This window comes from Mycteria americana, chromosome Z, assembly GCF_035582795.1.
Source record: "Mycteria americana isolate JAX WOST 10 ecotype Jacksonville Zoo and Gardens chromosome Z, USCA_MyAme_1.0, whole genome shotgun sequence".
In the NCBI taxonomy this organism is placed as follows: Eukaryota; Metazoa; Chordata; class Aves; order Ciconiiformes; family Ciconiidae; genus Mycteria; species Mycteria americana.
In genome coordinates, this window is record NC_134396.1 from 44,184,664 (window position 1) to 44,205,802 (window position 21,139).

A 21,139-nucleotide genomic window follows, 5' to 3' on the forward strand; every position below is an offset into this window, starting at 1 on the left:
GACTTCTAGCTGTAGAAAAATTGCAGATGCGTCTGAAAAACCAGCTAGGCAACTGTTTGGTCAGATCTGTTAATAGTTACCAAGTATTGTCAATCATCTTTACTGAATTTCTCAGTGCAGCTCAGTTAGTCATATTATAGTCATGCCAATGTTCTAGAAATCCCCAAACAGCTATCAGCCAATCAATGTTTTGAAAAACAATATTATTCTAATTCTTGGGACAGTGGGTCACCAACATTTGGCTTTTCAATTGGTCCACAACAATGCTCTGAAAAATAAATTGAAGAATTTTGGAAAAATTCCAAATTATTACTGTGATTCCAACAGAGATGTGAAAGCATTCCATTGTGCTGTTGATTAAATTGTGCTGTTGGAGAACTAAAAGATCTGGGTGCTGAATATTTAAAAGAAGTGACCCTTTTTTTTTTAAGTTGATATATTAATTTGTCCTATGATAAGGTGACTCCTGGGCTGATTTCTGCAATCAAGGGACAAAATCCAAAGCCTGGATTTAGTACAATAATTGTAATACAAATAATTCATCCGATTTCTTCAGAAATCCCTTGAGGTGTCAGTACATTAGCTTCTCAGTGATACAGTCTTTTCCATAACTTTATAAAGCTTCATCTCAACACAAGTGATGTTCATGACCTCATTTGGAGGTCATTCCATGGCTGTACTCCAAGGTACTTAGAAACCTTCCCCTTAATTTCCAGTTTAAATTTACTCAGGGATGTTGGATATTAGGTATTTATCTTAAATTTCATTGTCCCATAAAATTTGTCTCTTTCCCCCTCTCAAAAGTTACCCCTTCTCATATGTTCCTGTAAAGAGGCATTATATCACTTCTCAAGCTTTGGCTAAGGCAGGCAAGCCAAGTTTAAAATAGATATTTCATTACTCGAATCATTTTAACATCCCTTTTTTATACCTCATCCAGTTTTAGTTCATCACTCTTGAACAGAGCACTGTACAGAGGATTTCAAATGGAGATCTAGCTGTGCATTGTAAAATGGCATTAATGCTTTCCACTTTCCTGTCTCTGCTAAAAATATCTCACTAGTACTTGCTAGAGTTGCATTAGCCTTTTGCACAGCTCCTTTATTTTGGCAACTTAAAAGTCTTGCTATCTGACAGCACATGCAGGGTTTTTTCCCTCTTATCTTACTTACCTTCACTCAGAAGTCCTTTATAGTTTGTGTCTAAAACCATAACTTTGCACTCTGTGCTGTTAATATTTAACTCCTTTTCTAGCACTGTAGTTGACAAAGTCATCTAATTTTCTGTCAGTGTCTTTCAACTTTATTTCATCTTCAATTTACATGAGCACACAGGCAGTCCTTTACATGCATTTACATGCATTTTAACTCTCCTATATGTAGTTACTATATAACTGGTTTAACATGGGCTTGAGAAAATCATAGATAATTCTTACTTCCTATGTTTCTTTTCCCTGTATTCTTTCTCCAAGGAGATACAAGTAACTGTCGATGCCTACTCCCTCTCATTTTTCTTAGTATACTTTTTTTCCCTGGGAATGGTATTTTGAAAATCTTAACTTGCCATTAGTGAGAAATGTTGCAGACTATGAGCTAGGAAATGACTGACACCTTTGTCTGGTGTTACCCTTCATTGTGTTTAATGCACATTTTGAAAGGAACTTACTGGCTTTTTGACTTAGCTTTCATTTCGAGTCCTGAGAAATCAGTTTTGCTATTTTGACTTCACACTAGGTAAAACAGGAAAAAGTAACAAGCAGCTTAATGGAGAATGCCTCACAAATCCTATAGCTATAGCGTTCTACACAAAATCAAAAGCGATTACTCAGTGTTGCTTTTTTAGAGGTTTTTTTTAAGTTACATGTGTCTTCATTTGCTTTTAGTAATACAACACACTATTGTAATATTAATATGGTAATGACATGTAACTTTCTGTTCTTAATATATTCCTTCAGATATCGATGAATGCTCCTTCCAGAACATATGTGTATTTGGTACCTGTAATAATCTACCAGGAATGTTTCATTGTATCTGTGATGATGGCTATGAACTAGATCGAACTGGGGGAAACTGTACAGGTATGTCTCTTCTGTTCAGAAATAGTCAAGACTTACTTTTGTTTTTAATTGCACCAAGCTAATTTAAAGATGAGTTCACAAAACATGCACTGTATTCTCTTACAACAATGTGAGTGCATTTTTCCCCACTAAACAAGCAGTGTGTAGAATTGCATGCTTTGGAGTTGGTTTAAGAATGAAACAAAAAGAATGGTTTCTTAAACATGCAGCGGTACCAAGGCTATTCCTAAATGTTTGATGAACTATTGGTAGTTCTTTTGTTCAATTTCAGCTAAAATTCACTTGCATTTGAAATTTTCTTGCCCATTTTGTCTTAAAAAGTAAAATTATTCTTCTTTTCTGTCCAGTGAGATTTATAAATGTAACCTTCCTATTTTAGATATCGATGAATGTGCCGATCCCATTAATTGCGTTAATGGTCTTTGTGTAAATACTCCCGGAAGGTATGAGTGTAATTGCCCTCCAGACTTCCAGCTGAATCCTACTGGAGTGGGTTGTGTGGGTAAGTAAAAGCTACCTGAAGTATTGCTTTAGAAATCACAGCCAAGGTGACTGTTTTGATGCAAATGAGGATAGCAAGATAGAAAAATATACTCCCACATGCTGCATATCCTGTTATATAGTTTTCTAGAGATGGAGTTAATTATTTTAACTGATTAATGTTGCTTATAGTTTCTTTAAAATACACCTTTTAAAAATTTGTCTAAACATATATTATCTGCATTTCCATTTTCTTGACAGTCAATAATTCTCATTTTAAAAACTGAATTTTTTAGTCCTAGATGTGTCTTGGGACTGATTTATGTGTTTAGCTTAAGTCTAAACTGGAATTAAAACTGGTTGTGGTGCCCATTTGGCTGGAAACAAAGTAAAAGACATGTTTCACTGTAGTTTGCGTAATTCTCCTTGGCTTACACAGACTTAAAGTGAATTTTCATTACTTTTTCCCCTTGCTACATGATATAGGACCATCATGTGATTAGAGTATATACTAGCAGTCTAGGGAAGTTTTGGGGAAGAGGGTGGTTGAGAGAGGGGCTAAGGTTCAGCCGTAAGGATTTGTGTGTGATCCTGGGAAAGCCTTCTAACTTTTTATTTGGAAAACAGCCTTTTCATTTTATTTCCTCAGGAAGACTCATATTCTCCTGAATTGGTAGTTAGAACTCTATCCATTTTCTAAATGTTTACAATACTACTACAGTGTGGGGCAAATAAATATATTCTAAGCAAGTAATTTCTAAAGAAATGCAGATTTCCTTCAGAACAAAATTTATTGCTCATCTTCTCCATGTTTCTCCATTTTCTGCCTATGAATATTCTCTGTTGTTTCTCTGGATGCTAGAAACCAGTCCCGTTTGAGACCTTTAGATGTCCACAGTCTTGACCAATTTATTCTAAAACTTTAGGCTGAGATTTTTAAAGATGAAGTGAATTTATGTAATCTATTCCCATTGAATTGGAAACCTATGTTTCTGTCTCCCGTAGACTCTTCCGACAGTTCCTGCCTTAATACTTTTCTTCTGCAGTTGCAGTGTGGCTTAAGCTTTTAGCTTTGCCTCATCTGAAGATTCAGTTGAAGCAATGAAATCCTGCCTTTTTCGCTTCCCTTCTGCAGAATATAACTACTAAGCTCCTCATTCTTTCCTACAACCAGATGCTGTGTATGGTCAGCCCTGCAAGTCCTAAATTATGATCAAATTTAGGTGATCTCTGAAGAAGCTAATGAGAATGAATTATCCTGCTGGCTGACTTGTGTTTCACTAAAAAATGGGAGTTTGAGTTGGCACTCTACTTTGGGACCACTTGTCCTAATGACATTTTTGGCAAGGGTCTCATGTTTCCTCAAGGAAGCCTCCACAGTGGAAGGGAACCTACTCAAAGGTAAATCTAGGAACTCTAGAATCCCAAATGAGAGAGCAAGCCATCCCTCTCTGAAGAAAACATGTTGAATAAGAAAGTGGTAGAAAAACTGTTTGACCCTTCCTTATTTCTGTCCTGAGGAAATACTACTAGAGCTATCCCTCTCTCTGGTACAAAGACTTTTTTCCTTCCCTTGTGTACGGAGCATTTTTAGTTTCTCAACGACTGATTGTACAGAAAAGAGACTCCCAAGACTTAGCCCCCTGAGCAAACATGGGGTTTGGTTGGTTTTTTTTCAAGTTCAGGTTCAGACGGTGGCAGAACTGGAATCCACTTACCTGTCTGTGGGAGGAGCTGCAAGCCTCGGGTGTACATTTTCCATCTATCTACAGCCTGACCCTGTGACAAAGTGGAAAAAACACCCTGTGAACATTCAGCTTTTGTTTTTGACAGGGGCAAGCAAAGCCTCTGCTTCCCATGAAATATCATCAGACTAAGATAATAGAAATAAAGCCCTAATCCATGAATGAAATGACGCTTCAGTGCCCATTTTTTTAGAAGCCCTTGAAGAGATGGGGCACCATGTGCAACTAAAAACGTATTAGTTATACTATTTTATATTATTATAGGCATTGTTAGGTTTTGAACTTTTTTTCTTTCACCAGCAGTTCTCGTTTGTAATATTTCCAGAGGGTTAAGTGATTTTGCATGGGAAGTGGAAACAGAGAGAGTTGCCATTTCAGTGCAGCTATACTAGTTCTGGTTATAGATTTGGTATGCTTTGTGTAGGTCTACTTTACTGACTTATGCAGTCCAAAGAGGGAAGAATTGAAGTTCAGTTTGCTTGTCATCCTTTATAGTCTCAGGACTGCAATTCCAAATTGCAGCTTCACTTGCAATGATGTTTGTGTCACTGGCACATGGTAAAACATTAGCCAGTTTTCACTCAAAGCTTGTAGTGATTTGGAAAAAAAAATCCACAGAGGCTAGTAGACCTCACCAAGAAAAAGGAAAATTCCTTGCTTCTGGAATGCACAAGTTATGCTGAAAAATGTTCCAGAAACTTCTTGTCAAAGGACAGCAGCTTCTGGTTCTCTTCAATAGCACTATCTCTTGCACGCTTGAGCAAAACAGGCAGAGGAATTTAAATTCCAGTTCCTTTCAGAAGAAACAGAAATATTATCCTTGGCAAAGAGGAACATGGTACTGCGTCAAGACAGTTCATGTGAGGAGTAAACCGAAACCTAAAACTCTTGATGGACTCAGTATCGGTATTCTGCTGGAGAGTTCCAGACTCTGCCTTCATTCCAAATTCTATCATCTCCTGTTGTTCTTAATGGGCCTGAGGTCTTGGGCTGAAGCCATCTTCCAAAATGGTCATTGTTTTTCACTTTTGCCAAGAAGAATGAAGCCAAACTCTTCTTGGCTGCTCTTAAAAAGACAGATGGCTCGTGCTATCATGAATGGAGAGAGGCATGCAGTTCCTCTGAGAACAGGAGGAGATAGGTATTCTCAGAATAACCATGTTTGTGTTGTTTCAGCTCAAGTCCACAGTGAGAACAACAGGATGTGCCCTCTTAAAAAGGCAGTTCATTTTACTCTCTTCTAACATTGTCTTAAAAAAAAAAAAAAGGACTTCCACTCTAACATGCTGGGCAGTCATCTCAGGTGAATCTTGCCTCTATGGAGATAAAGATATCCTGCTTGAAGTTTCTTCTCTTTCCATCAGAGGCTCAGAGGTACAGAATACATATGCCTCAGCCACTCAATTCTTAATTGAGTATTTTAGCTTTACAACAGTGTGCATTTATAGTGAGATACTGACATTTGTTGTAGAATATTTGGGCCCAGGAACAGCCTTCTTTTTCACAATCTCTGCTACAGTATGCTCTTGAAACTGTGCAGAAAGTTTCACCCAAACTTGTCTATTAATGCTTAAATTTGAATAAATGTAAATCCTTTGGAAAGCTTGAAGGTTTTCTCTTGATCGATGTTAAGACCCTTTAAAAAAAAATTCAGTCTGAAAATTAATGTGATGTTATGTTTTTATATTATACATATTTAACTAACTTGAGGATCTTGAGAACAAGTAGTTCCTAACAATTCAGAAAGTTGCTTTCAAATTTTTTTCATAAATATGTCCCAGACCTCAAGATATGTCCCAATCCCAAAAGGATATTTTAAAAAACAATGTCATACCAAGACATTTGTTAAACTCTGGAAATTTTGAAAGTATGAACTACCCACTTTATCATACTGTGTTCATTTTACTCCATGTAAATTGCTAAGGCTGTAGCATCTGGCACTTGCTGCAAAAAATAGATTAAAAATGTGAGATTTCTTGGTAAAGTACGCATTTGGGAAGTCATTCAAAAATTCATTTGTAAGTTTCTTAGTCATACCATTAACAGAAATAGTAAAAATGCAAAAAGATACTGTGGCCTTTATAAAATGAATTTATCAAACAATTTTTGAGTGGGTTTCTGTGCTTCTTCAGAGGCAACCTTTGATAGTGAGTTAATTCATAGAAATGATCTTTAGAATTATAACGCTACTCTTGAGGAAATTAATGTTCATCTTACTTGGCTGTAATAAGAAATATTATAATGATTGACTATACCCTCATTCCTTATATTTATGACTCACTGCTATTTACTTTCCATTTATAAAGAATAAGGGGACAATATGTGCAGCAGTAAGAAAACTCATAGCTTTACTTCTGTTAGATGCCTTGCTCATTCTACTGATGCCAGCAGTTGTCTAAATCATTAAGTTACTGTTTGAGTGAACTAATAAACTAATTTTCCTCAAACCTACTGCACATTTAGATTATTTGTTTCAATATTAATGATTTTTGGAGAATTTCTTTGCCAGTGGAAGAATTCCTACAGTGACATGACTTTGTTGTGTGATTCCATAGAAAAATACATAAATTCTTCTAATTCCACAAGAAAGAGTCATAACCTAGTCACAGTCAGAATATGGAGAAGACATACTAACAGCACACTGCAGCAAGGTTTCTGATATTTTCTGGAGTGAAAGACTGGGAATAGTCTATGTGCTACATTAGAGTATGGTGTGACTTTGGAAGACAGGCAAACATTTTAAACTCGTCTCTGGGTACTTAGGAAGCTGAACCTATCCACTTTCCCTACTGTCTCTCTCAACTTTAGTAACTGTCAGTGTACATGAGTGTTTTGAGCTTGCCAGCGACTTCAAAAGCACAATGTTATCTGAATTCCTGCTTCTAGATATGAAGTGTTAAAATGAATGCCTGCTGTTCCTTTGTCCAGATCATTGTGTGCAGCTGTAGTCATATGTGCTTTATATGTAGATAACCGTATTGGCAATTGCTACCTGAAGTATGGACCACGAGGGGATGGGAGCCTATCCTGCAACACTGAAATTGGGGTTGGAGTCAGTCGTTCCTCATGCTGCTGCTCTCTGGGAAAGGCTTGGGGAAACCCCTGTGAGACATGTCCCCCTGTAAACAGCAGTAAGGAAATGTTCTCTTATTCTCCCCCTGCCCTCTTATTATAGAAGATGCTAACACGGGATGGGAAAAGTATTTGAAATCTTTTACTGTAACTGATAAACTATAAATTTATCATTTAAGAAACTGTTTTTCTTCATGAGGCAGTGTTCCGGCACAGTTATAAAAAAAAATCTCCCTGCTGCTGTCAAAGGGGTGATGCAGAGCTGTGGACCTGAGTATCAGAAGACCTGACCTTTAGTCTTCTGTGACTGACTTGGTGCCTATTCTCACAGTAATAATAAATCAGTGGTAACTTTAGAAGGTGCTTCTCACTGGACCAGGCCCATGTACTTTGGGTAGTTTTGGGCACTTTATTTTATTTTGCTTTTACTTTTCTCCCATTAAAAATATTAAGGTAGTTGCAGATATGCTTATGTGTCTTAAGAATGGAATGGATTGCATGCATCTGCTAGGAATTTTTGCTCAGCAACTCCATGTTGATAGGGAAATAAAGAAATTAATAATGCTTAAAACTCAAATCATGCCTTTAATGTGGAGAGCTGCAGTAGTTCTCTGCAGTGTTGGTTACTGTTGGGTAACTATTTCTAAGTCACTCTTGACTACTTTCAAAACTGTTACCCAATGATACTTATCAATTTTGTAGAGCTTTGAAGTTCTTTCAATGAATAATGCAACAGAAATGTCAAGCATGTTGTTCTTAACAGTCTCATAATAGTACGAATTCAAATTTTAACACATATCTTTATTGATGGTGTACTAACATTTCATATTAAAGAACGAGTCAAAACACAAAATATGTGCCTTCTTTATAAAGGCACAGTATGGAGAAAACAATATTGTTCCTGCCTTAAGAGTATCTAAGGTTGTGGTAAAGTTTTAAGCAGAACTCTTAATCTTACCTTGATTTTCTACTAATCTAATGCACTTGTTTTATTTACTGTGAATAGGTCAAGAAGAGTAGAAAACCAGTGAGTGTAGGGAAGAAGACTTATTAAAAACACAAATGAAATTTTATATTTCTGTTGTTAGCATTTTATTCTTCATGTGACTGACATGCTCTCTCTTGTTACGCTTTCCTTTAGCGGAATATAATACTCTGTGTCCAGGGGGAGAAGGATTCAGACCAAATCCCATCACTATTATTTTAGAAGGTGAGTTTATCGTAAATGACTGTGATGACTGGTAATAAAAAAAGGTGTCATCTTCAGAGAAATGTATGCAGGGACTATATTTTGCAGAAATCATTACATTTAGTGCAAAGCAAAACCCTCTGCTAATATGAATTGGACAACAACATGATGAAAAGGCATACTGTAAAAGAATATTGAAGAAGTAGTATTTCAGTAGGGGAATAAGCTGATGCATACCTTTTGTGTGCCTCCTTACTGACTTGGCCTTTGAAATTGGCCATTGAAGGATAAGTCATTTATGAAAATTATAGCTTATCAGTGGAAGATATAAGTTGCAGGAAATGTTCGTTGGACAAAGAAACTCTGGTTCCAATGAGTGTGCAGGAATGAGGAATTAAATGCCAAATTCCTGTGAACAGTAATCGAAGTTGAACTCCATGGGCTCATCAAGCTGAAACATGCTCCTGAAGAGCTATTTAAATGGAAGAGAATGAGCATCTCATCCATGCTTTCATGAAGTGCAATTTAGAAGCAAAAATAAAAAAATCCACGTGACAGTTAAAAGCTACTAGCTGGTAAAATTTCAGGGGAGTACTTAAAGTCTCTTGTTTCTTTTCATTCTGGAATGAAAATATGGTGGGTTTTTTTCTCTGTTTTCAGACATTGATGAATGCCAGGAACTGCCAGGTCTCTGCCAAGGTGGAAATTGCATCAATACTTTTGGCAGCTTCCAGTGTGAATGTCCAAAAGGCTACTACCTCAGTGAAGAGACGAGAATCTGTGAAGGTTGAGTCCCTTGAAACCTCCTTCTCTATCACAGTGCAGTTATTACAAAAAACACTGTCATTTTTAGCCTTAAATCCATAAGTGGGTATGATACCCACACCTTTACCTAAAATCTTCTCTAAAACTGTTGTCTTTGGCACCAGTGATATGATTAATATAAAAGTTGAAATGCAACGCCTGAATATATTTCTACATGATAGATCTCAGCTATGTGTATTCAGTAAACTAAGGTGGTTATTCATGATTTCTGGCTTCACACTTCAACACCTTGTATCTCCTGCTAGTTTCACTAGGCTCTCTATATTTTAAGTGAGAAAAGGTGTCCTCTTCACAGTATTTCAGAGTAGCACTTTAATTTACACAACGTGAAGTTAATATTGGTCTTCCTTTTGTGTTTGAGATTTGTCATAAGTGTTAGATCCAAAAATTGTAAATAGACCAAAAATGTAAAGAAACTTTCATGTTTTTTCTTAGTTTGGAGTGTTTTAGCTCAGCTTCCCCTTCTTCATTCACTTTGTGAGAAAAAAAAAAATCGTCTCCTTTCAAAACAGAGCCTGTGAATCCTGAGGCTTTGCTAAGCTCAGGTGAAGAAAACTGACCAAACTGGGTTTGAAATCGAAATTGTATGGGCAAAAAAGGCTTACACCCCAAATGCCTTAAATAAGAAGATCCAAAGTTAGAGCAGCAAGACTATGTGATTATTCAGCTTGCCTGTTTCTAAATAGCGTATTTAAAAGGTCATTTCTCAGTAAAGTAGTGAATACATTAACAGAACTGAAAAGTGACAGTAACATTCCTGTGAGAAGAGGGTGTGAATATCTTCTGTGGAGGTGATGGGGCACAAGGTGCTCCAGTTTCAGTGGTAAATTCAACAACTTTGAATTTATTTAGGGTGTTCTCTTGCACTTCACTGGCTGGACTTAATAGAGGTTAAAAATATTACTTTTCAGCAGCTGTCACAGTAGCTACTTAACCCAAATCTGAGCTGTACTTTCCAAGCTACCCTTTAAATGAAACATTTTTGTTATCTTAGCATGGTTTATTATGGTCATATTTCTCAGAAACATTTGCTAGGACTTGGTCCTCTTTTCCCTTGTTAATTGTTGTGTTTTTGCTTGGTCTCTAGATATTGATGAGTGTGTTGCACATCCTGGTGTCTGTGGTCCTGGCACCTGCTACAATACCTTGGGGAACTACACCTGCATTTGCCCACCTGAATATATGCAGGTGAACGGAGGACATAACTGCATGGGTATGCAAAATATCACCTTTATTAGAACTGTCTGAATATCAGACTGGTTTGGGGCTAGACTCTCTGCTTAGAATTCCCTTTTAGATGAGGCCAGTTCTAAAGCCTTGTATTGCTTTTTCCTACCTTTAACTCCTAGACAGTTATGTCATATAGCCAGGAAAGAAATCTCAATGACTGACGTGCAGTGTTGAAGTGCTCTTGTTCCTTAACAAAACTCAGAAATCTTTTTTTATTCTCACTAGTCTTTTCCAAATGGTACAGTTTACTATACAAATGGGTCTAATGAGCGTCTACAGTGTGTTTCTGATTTCTTGGGAATTTTTCTTTTTCCCCTTTGTGTCTTTGAATGAAAACTGAAAATATGTCAAATTTTAGGTAAGTCTAAAACAAAGACTGTAGATTACTTCAATCCTTAAATTATTTTTAAATGCATCCATGCATACGCTTGGGTTGCATTCAGAAGACAGAGTTAATGAACCACTGTCTAGGTTGGTAGGGGGTTGATATTTACTTCAGTTAGTTTGTTGGTTGCTTCGTAAGTGATTCTTTTCTCACCTCTAGACATGAGGAAAAGCTTTTGCTACAGAAGCTATAACGGAACCTCCTGTGAGAATGAACTGCCCTTCAATGTGACAAAAAGGATGTGTTGCTGCACATACAACGTTGGGAAAGCCTGGAACAAACCTTGTGAACCATGTCCAACTCCAGGAACAGGTAAAGCCTACTATAACCATCCCATTTTGTTACTTTCTTTGCTCATCTGCTCCTTTGACCTATTAGCTAAAGTTAACATTTCAGCCCCAAAAAACCTTTGCTGTACTCCCAAAGCAGAGTGACAATACCTTGCCATCCTGTCACTGACTGGATTAAGTCTTGGTGTGCTAAACAAGAATAGGTATTTCTTCCATACTTTTAAGTGGAAGAAGTATCACTCCATATTGAGTGGAAAGATACAGATTGAATAGTTTGAAGAATGAAAAAAAAAATTCAGGAAGAACATGTGTATTTTTCCTCTCAGCTGCCCCTGAAGGCAAGGGCAAGGGAACAAACTACTGTCAGGTGTCGCTGGGATGAATAAAAAGGCCTGGAAAGTACAGACTGACCTTCCCATCAGCAGCAGGAGTATGTCAGCCCTGTAGCTAAAAGGATGTTTGTAAGACAGGTATCTGTAGGTAGATTTAATTGTTTAGACTTTTTTTTTGGTGATGGAGCTCTGTAAAATGAGTATGCTGTGGTTGTTTTATTCTTTCTTTCTAACAAATACCAAGGCTTTCAGAGGTCTTGTATGGACTTAGAATTACTTTCAGTTATTTAGATTTATGTCAAAAATCTATGTTTGTGTAGGTAAGACCCACCAGAGTGGTGCAGTAGGCATAAGCAAGTTTTCTGAATGCGTGATTACAGAACTCCCATCTCTAAAGCTGTCACTTTGAGGTTCCTGGAAAAGCAGTCATCGGGCAATAATACTGGGGTTGAAGATACTGGTTGGCAAGAGATGCCTGCTGTCTGGTCTGTCTTATAGGGTAATTTATTTAGGATAGTTACTGCATAGTTGGGGATACATTTATCCTGGCAGTCCTAATCTGTCAGAACAAAAAGATTGGGTTTCATTACTAAGTGTATTGCCTTTCTAGATTTTTCACTTATGTCTCACATCTGAGCATGATCCTCTCGGTTGCTTTAACATTTTCTCTGTTAAAGGTGGTGAATTTGCAAAAGCTCAGTAAGCAGGGCATTGTAAAGGGAAGTAAAAATTCCCTTCTATAAAGGGAGGTGAAAATAATAAGGTACAGGTTTTTTTCAGTTAGTCTTTATGGAGTTCCTTGCCTGGAACAAAACACTCCTAAAAGCTCAACTCAGAAAAATCATTGGTGGGAGAATCACCAACTTGGAAAGCTGACAGTAGCACCTGGCCTTCATTAAAAGATTCTTACATTTGTGAATAATTGTAATCATTCCTCAGAATGAGATTTGGCAAAGTACTTTTGTCACATTCAAACATTCCTCATTATTTACTGTATAAGCCAAATAGGATCCAGTATACCTGAACTTCAGCATTTTCTTCTTTCTTCTGTCCTATAGTTTAAAGGCTACTTAATGCCTACTGAGGTTATTCTTCCAGTACAGGATAGTAGGCCATAGAGGTCCCTGCCACAGTGTTTTACCATCCAGCGATTTTCTGCTCTTTTATATTAACATGTATAAGATTTGAGGGTTAGAAAACAGTTCTTTTCTGCAAGGAGCTTTATGCCATTTACTGCTGTCAGTAAACCTGTGACACACACATACTAGATAAAAAGAGGGCCTTGTGTTCACTACCCTGTCGCCATGGTCAATTATAACCTACTCCTGTGATAACGCGTAACACATCAGGTCTGGGAGGATGAAGAAGAGGCTCTGAGGGTTGCAGGCCTTCTTTCAGTCTGTGTTATGCTACTTACATGTTCCATGCATTCCATTTAATAGAGTTTTTCCACATTTTTTTCAGTTTGTACTCTGTAGAAAAAGAGCATATAATTAGGTAAGGACTGTATGATAATGCCTTTATACACAGTGTCAAATTATCCATACACAAACACGCCAGAGATTTACTTTCTGAAAGCTTGACTTTGCATCAATGACTTAAAAAATATTTCAGAAACCCATATACTTACCACTATATTATTTTTTAGGACAAAAAGATCTATCATGTAACAGGAAGAAAACTCTGAGATCAAGCACTCCTGAAATGATCAAACCATGAAAGAGTTCTGTAAATACTTGGTTACCTCTAGGCAGTGAAGCAACTTTTTACACTTCTTTGTGTGAAAAAACAAACAAACAAGAATTATTATTTCTGATTAAAGTCTGTGTGGTAATGGTTGTGATGTGTATAATGTGTAGAACCAAGCAATACAGTCTTTACTACCTAAAGTCATCCAACAGAGATTGATTGTTAAGCATAAATAAATGAAAAGGAAGAAAGAGCTCTGTTCACGAAGGAAAAAATAATGCAAATGCATTGGCATGTGAAGTTCATTTAGAGGAATAATATAATTCTCATCGGAGCAGAATAATGCTCTTAATGAGCTACTGGGCTCAGTCTAGCAAACTGGTTAAGGTCAGTGTATCATAACCCCTGTCTGTTATGTGTAGCCCCAACCCAGATTTCAGAACAACTGATTATACCACATAAGTGCAGCTATTCAACCATTTACACTTGAAATTTGTGTTTGATCCCTCATGCAATCTCTTTTCATGGTGAAAAAGGTTCAACCATGTCTCCAAATACAGTAAAGGCATTTAGAAGAGCTAAAAAGGCAATATTAAAGTATTTCAGGAAATATTTTAACCCCCTAACTGCTTGCAGACTAAGTGGAGTTGTCTTAACAAGTCTTTAAAAGCTGCAGAAAGTTTTGAGAACTTCAGTCTTACCCATTTAAAAGAATTCTTTCTTCCATCCAAGAATATTAACTGCATGAATCTCTGCTAGTACTTTGCTGTATTTTTCTCATCATGTTGTCATCATGATGACAATTTTATGGCACTGAGATAAATGGCTATGGGAGAGAATTTTATGAGCTCTCTGTGATAGCAAACATGTATTTCCTCTCACGAGCTTATTTCCATCTTCCATTCATGACTGCTAGGAACATTCCTTCACTCTCCCTCCTCCTACTTAAGAAAGAAAAGGAAGACGCTGTTTTTTCTTTTCAGTACCATTTTCCTCCTCTTTACTGCTTGTGGGGGAAAGTCTTTCCTAAATTAGCTGCTATTTCCCTTATGTCACCAGGATAAAGCACTTGGAATGAAAGTAATACATTCTTGACAGTAGCATCACAAATGATGCAGCACCAGAGATATGGGTTTAGTAGCAGTAAACTTGGGGCAAAGTCAATTAAACAATAAAATGTGTTTGTACTAAACAGGCACCTGAGTTTTTTTAGTTTTATCTAGGCAGCTAGATATCGATGATTGCCAATGAACTCAAACTACAGCTAGTTAAGTTTTATCTAGGCACCTTTTATCACTTATTACCAATGAACTCAAACTACATCTAGTAGAGAAATAAACTATCACCACTCTAGATTAAAGATCACTACTCACAGGAAAACAGAAGGGTCTCCTTTCTCTTTTTCTGGTGCTAGAAGAGGTGCCTAATAATTTGTCTGCGTTTCAGGTTTAGAGGAGAGTTAAAGGTAGACTCCATACGCTTCCTCTCATGGGACAGATAATAGGCTTCCTGTAGGTCCTCAGCAGCACGAACAGTGGACTAAGCAGTCATGGAAGTCTCCAGATACTACACTTCCAGAACCCCTTTGAATTTTATGTCAATGGGACATTTTTGTAAATTTTATCCACATTCTTTAGAAGGATATTGTACCTCGGCTTAATGTCCTGAATGTACAAATATCTACCTCATGCTTTGGAATTTTTCCTTAACAACAGTTTGAGAACTTAATATTGAAAGATACTTACTCTTTTTGTGGAGAATGTGAATGCCAATATGATCAAAAAAGATGCTGAATAGCAGCTGTATGGTTATTGTTTGCAAGCACACATTTAAAGCAAACTGATCATTCAACCTGGTTGTGTCTTCACATGGGAATTATTTTGCTCACCTCAAACAAGTGGGCTTTCAGTACGCAATTCTACTGGTAGTCAGTATTTTACAAATTTGACATAGTTAGTTGTAGGCCTGTCATTTTTCATATTTTTATCTAGATCAAAATGTATCAATGTACTGTAAATGTGTAATACCTTTTTTTCTGGAAAGCACTGTTTTACCAGTAAAATCTCATGCCAGCATATATGCTTTATAAGAAATACTTTTTTTAAAGAATTAATTATTTCTTACATCCTGGAATAGTTAATAGGTTCCATGCTGGAAGTTTTTCTCTCTATGTTGCAAATCCACTCAACTTCATACACCTTGCCTGGAAAAACATGGGTTCATTGATTTTATACTTCATACTGTACATTTCCCATCATCAAGTTGCTCTGGAAAAGAGATATAAAATGAGCATACTAAAACAATGCTCTTTTTTGGAGCGTCTTTTTTTAAAGCAGAGTGTCCATTCTGCCGTACCGTTTAAGCTAGCTGCAGTAACCTCTGCAGAAAGGAACAGAGATAGTATCATCAAAGAAGGCTAGGTTCTAGTAAGTTACATTTATTTCTCCTATCTGAAACTGTTGCTGCAGATTCTCTCTACAGATGTCCAGAAAGCAGGACTAAACCTTAAAAGGTAAGTTAAGGAGTTCTATTTCAAACAAAAACTGAAGTGCTGCGTTCTCAAACCACACATTTACTCATGTGCGAAAATCTGCAAAGATTTGAGAAAAGAGAAGTATGAAGTAGTGTTTCAATTTGCATTCATTTATTGGCAATCTGAATCTTCAATACCATTTGCACAGAAGGCAATGGCTCTTCTGAGTAGATTTGGCTTGTATTAGCTCTTGAAAAGCTAAGGAGACTACAAGTAATTCTTGGGAGATTTATAAATAGTCACTAAAAATGCATTATTCTCTGTTTTGCTCTAGCTGAATTCAAGAACATATGCGGGAATATTCCTGGCTTCACTTTTGACATTCATACTGGAAAAGCTGTTGGTAAGTTTCACTAAACTTATTTTAACCAAAAATTGTTTTGCATAAGGTTGTTGCAGCTGCATAATGGTACCAAAATGAACATTTCATATAATAAAATTCTAATTTCATTGTGGAGTTACAAAGGTGACATAAATTATGAGACTAATTTTTGTGTAAAGTATTTCTGATTTATATTTTTTTATTTCTACATTTTGTTATAATCTTTTCCTTACCCTCCATCGTAGTTCATGGTTTTGAGTTTTAATTGGTAAGATAAAAGGTTTTGGCTTCAAAAATTTACCTGCACATTTGTAATTGTTTTGCATATTGTCTAATATTTAGTACTACTCTGTTTTGATCACTTCCTGAACTTCACATTGTTTATTTTCTCTCATAATGAGCATATGTTTAGATTTATATCCTGTATACAATTTCTGTAGACTAAAAGGAACTTCTCAACTCAGTTTTAAGCACAGTGAAACTGAGAATCCAACCAGTACATAAAGCCATGAAGTACTGTACTTTGACTAGCTCATCTCACTTTCAGACATTGATGAATGTAAGGAAATCCCAGGAATCTGTGCAAATGGTGTTTGCATCAATCAGATTGGCAGCTTCCGCTGTGAATGCCCCACTGGATTCAGCTACAATGATCTGCTCTTGGTCTGTGAAGGTGATTTGGAATTACATTATTTTCAACTTAGCCCCCATAAGCATGCTTATCTTAAAGGGAAGGGGAACATTTAATTCCCATGTTTTTCAAAATCTAAGAGACTGTGAACTTTTTTGTAGGGCTCAGGTCTATAAATCAGTTTGTGATGTGTTTGTCTTTAATACATATGGACATGCACTTAATAAAATTTGTAATAGTTTTGTATCAAGCAGTTCATTGACTCCTAAATAAGAAGTAAATGAAATGCTTTGATTTAATTTTATTTTATTTCAGGGAGGAAATTTAATTCTTGTTTGTAAAACTTCTCAAAGAAAAGCTTCCTTTATTTTTTCCATCTTGTGGCTGTACTTCTGCAGTTTTATAGGTAGAGATACTCATAGAACCCAATAGTGAAATTTTGTGTGTCCTAAAGTCAATAGGAGTTTTGTCATTGGTATTCAAGGGTCTTGTGCTGACAAGTGTGCCTTAAAAAGCTAACAAACTGTGCCACTTACTGTTTCAGTTCAAAGGCAAAGAGGAACATTTTTAATACAAAAACTAATTTCTTTAGGGAGACGTTTAAAATTGCAAAGCCACTTCGATGTGTAGTAAGTTGGATTCGTAGGATCCTCCTTCATCCAAAAAGTGTGTTATGGATGAAATTGTATTGATTTTGCTTTTCTTTTGCCTTTACGGCACAGGAGGCTGAAGGTCAGAATATTCATGCTTTGTTGAGGACAAAAGGTTCATCTTGCACAAGACGGACAATACAGTCTAAATTCTAGGCAGAAGTAACTATCTTGTGGTTTCTGATGTCTGAACCATGACTCTTGGTATTTCAGATATTGACGAGTGCAGCAATGGAGACAATCTCTGTCAGAGAAATGCAGACTGTATCAACAGTCCTGGTAGTTACCGCTGTGAATGTGCTGCTGGTTTTAAACTTTCACCCAATGGTGCCTGTGTTGGTAAGAAATCAGTTGACTTTCCTCATCTGTTTGAATCTGTTTGTACCTAATCAATGGTATGCGTATGATTCTCTCCAAATCCTAACAGTAGTTTTGACCTTGAGGTGTATAGGCAAGAAGTTCCTATAAAATGAAGTTTTGTTACGATTCAAGTTTAGTTGCAGATAATTTTGAGTCTGGTTTTAATAATAATAACAGATTGTAAAAACATGTTTGTGTAAAATGAATGAATAATAAAAGTCAATAATGTGTACCATCTGTTTTATATTTTTGTTATAGATCGCAATGAATGTCTGGAAATTCCTAATGTTTGCAGTCATGGTTTATGTGTGGACATGCAAGGAAGTTACCAGTGCATATGTCACAATGGTTTTAAGGCATCCCAAGACCAGACTATGTGCATGGGTATGGAAAGAAAATGCTTTTGTGTGTGGTTTGTTTGTTTTGTTTTGTTTTTTTAAGGGGGAGGAGATGAGTCTAAATTTTTGAGGAGATTATACTGACATTAAAAGACTGATTCATACATTCTTGGATTTTTGTGAATAAAGTATGTGAAGTTGTCCTTGGAGTGGGTATATTAGTTTAAGGAAAAAAATCACAGTATTCTCAGATAGCTCCATGTTACTGAAGAATATATGAACGCCATTTTCACAAAAATGCATCATAGTGGCTTATTTGACAGAGATGTTTCTAGGAGAAATCACATAGTGATAGAGTTTGGAGATCAAAAAGACGTTTAATTATTTAGAAATTTATTGAGTTTATATTTCATTTAAAACACAGAATCCCACGTTTAATGTAACTTAAATCTATACTCATTTTGTGTTATAATGATGACATGATAGAGATGATACAAGAAATAAGAAGATTGCAAAGAGTGTTTTTATTGTTCTTTTAGTGTTTCATAATCAGTTCTACAGGGTTTTAAAAAGAAAAGGTGACACGTATGTGAATTTGGTTCTCTTTGAGAAAAATAGCCAAAAAATGATTTTGATTTTTGAAATAATGATCATCTAAATGTCAGTTCTAAGCTATAGAGAAGTTCATTATCTTCTATAACATAGGCGTGTTCCAATTTCAACTTTAAACAGACATTTAAAACCTATTCACATTGTATTACATACTCATATATGCCTTGAGTCTTCTCATATTTGGACTAAATCACATTTGTCAAACCATCTGAGGAGGTTATTTGGGAAAGTGACTTGTGTTAACAATGCAAAATTTTGAGAGCCTGGTTACTCAAAATAGTAACTTAAATAATTAATAAGTAACTTAAAAAAACTAAAGAGAGTAGATTTAGACTAGATATAAGGAAGACATTTTTTACAATGAGGGTGGTGAAACACTGGAACAGGTTGCCCAGGGAGGTGGTAGATGCCCCATCCCTGGAAACATTCAAGGTCAGGTTGGACGGGGCTCTGAGCAACCTGATCTACTTGAAGATGTCCCTGTTCATTGCAGGGGGGTTGGACTAGATGACCTGTAAAGGTCCCTTCCAACCCAAACTATTCTATGATTCTAATTCTAAAACTAGTTCTAAAAATTTCGTAGTATGAAATACAAATCTAGACAATGATAGGTTATAGAAATGATCCATAATCAAAATGTTTACCTTCTGTAAATAAATAAAATGTTTCACAAAGTCCACAAGAACTAGGAGAACAAGATCTAAATACCTTCCAAATCCCCATGAAACTCCAGAAATTACTGAAACACACAGCAAGAAACATTGAATTTTAGTGCCTTTTAAAAATGGATGTTTGCACAAGTTTGTAAGCAGTCGTTATAATTCTGGATGTAGTATTGACATAATATATTTACATGTGTAAATGGATTTGTGAACAATGACACAAAACTCCTTTATAGAGCATTTTCAACAGGCTTTCATGGGCTTAAGAGTAGAATATGTATATAAAATTTGAGATAGTTCCAGGGCTGTCATGCTCAATCCTTTGTACTAAGTTCTGATCACTAGTTCTGATCTACATTAAGAAATTAAGAAATGTTAGTATGGAAAATAAAAGGACAGAATGCTTTGAGATACTGCACATGAACTTACTTTTCTCTTTGCATGTAAAAGTATCTTTTATTTTAAAATACATATTAAAAATGCATCATGTAACATCTTCCTGTCTGTACCAAGAAGCTGTAAAAATCAGTAGTGTAAACAGAAAATGTGACAGATGAAAGGAGAGACTGAGGTTTAGAATATTGTCACTGTGCAGAGATAACTCACTAACACATACCTGGGTAAATCAGTTCCCACATACAGTTTTGTTTCTCTTTGCAGATGTTGATGAATGTGAACGCCATCCGTGTGGAAATGGAACTTGTAAAAACACGGTTGGATCATATAACTGCCTGTGTTATCCAGGATTTGAATTAACTCATAATAATGATTGTATGGGTAGGTGATGTAATCCAAACTTTATTTTCATTGCTGCTGGCTTGGTATGCCAAGGAGGATGGTATATAGTTAAAACTCTCACAGAAGACAGGTCAGGGTGCTAAGAAAGTTAATTGAGTACGGTAACTGATACTGTTACTGGACCTAGAGGTTAATCATTACTATAATTTTTAAACTAATTAAAAATTTTTTACTGGCCAGCTTGAGATAATGTAAACCCTAAATCTCTGGACCACTGGGGCAACCTTACAGTTCACTGACATTTTAATGCAGCCCTCACCTCCACTAGATTTCCTGGGTAGTTACAGCACATGTCCTTGACTACTGGCACAGTCCATAGGCACCACTCGGATTAGGAATATATTACATCACACCACCAGTGTTGCCTCACGAATGTTAAATTATTTCTTTATTTCACCACGTTACTTGGCACTTGCACACAGTGTGAAAGAGGAAGCAGACCAGCAGTAAGAAAGCCAGTACAACTAATCTACCAAATCTGCTCTCCTAAGGTGAACTCTGCTTATACAGAGTTTATTGCATTGCTATTTCCTATTCCCTAAAGCACAGGACACCAGAATATCTGATGGTTTTGGACGATTTAAATGCCTGGATACTTGTGATAAAGCAACTAAAATCTTCATGGGCTGAGGAACAGGCTTGTAAGTCTCTGGAGATCCTCTCCCTTGTGCAGAGAGTAAGCCAAAAGAGAGGAAGGCTTTACATTCCTTCTTGCTACAGAAGGAAGACAGAACAAAGTCTACTGGTTCCTTTCTGGTTCAGGAGAGAATTAAAACATCTTAAATAAGTATTTTAAAGCCTCTCCTTGTCCAGGAAAGAGAAAATTAAGAACTTGTTCAAGTAAGAAGAGTCTGCTGCCAAAGAATGGCACTGTTTGCCAAGGAGGTTCTTTCCCTTGGCAGTATAGCCGCCAATCTAC

The 21,139-nt window shown here is 36.4% G+C and overlaps 1 protein-coding gene across 1 annotated transcript in view; it reads left to right on the top strand.

The window, feature by feature from the left end:
• Positions 1 to 21,139, top strand: part of FBN2 (fibrillin 2) — a 183,068-nt gene that overhangs the window by 133,855 nt on the left and 28,074 nt on the right. The window contains exons 35-46 of the mRNA XM_075488433.1: positions 1,955 to 2,077; positions 2,457 to 2,579; positions 7,272 to 7,433; positions 8,516 to 8,584; positions 9,224 to 9,349; positions 10,476 to 10,601; positions 11,163 to 11,315; positions 16,122 to 16,190; positions 16,717 to 16,842; positions 17,664 to 17,789; positions 18,069 to 18,194; positions 20,083 to 20,199. Of these exons, the coding sequence (XP_075344548.1) occupies positions 1,955 to 2,077; positions 2,457 to 2,579; positions 7,272 to 7,433; positions 8,516 to 8,584; positions 9,224 to 9,349; positions 10,476 to 10,601; positions 11,163 to 11,315; positions 16,122 to 16,190; positions 16,717 to 16,842; positions 17,664 to 17,789; positions 18,069 to 18,194; positions 20,083 to 20,199 (1,446 nt within the window). The remainder of the gene's footprint in view (positions 1 to 1,954; positions 2,078 to 2,456; positions 2,580 to 7,271; positions 7,434 to 8,515; positions 8,585 to 9,223; positions 9,350 to 10,475; positions 10,602 to 11,162; positions 11,316 to 16,121; positions 16,191 to 16,716; positions 16,843 to 17,663; positions 17,790 to 18,068; positions 18,195 to 20,082; positions 20,200 to 21,139) is intronic.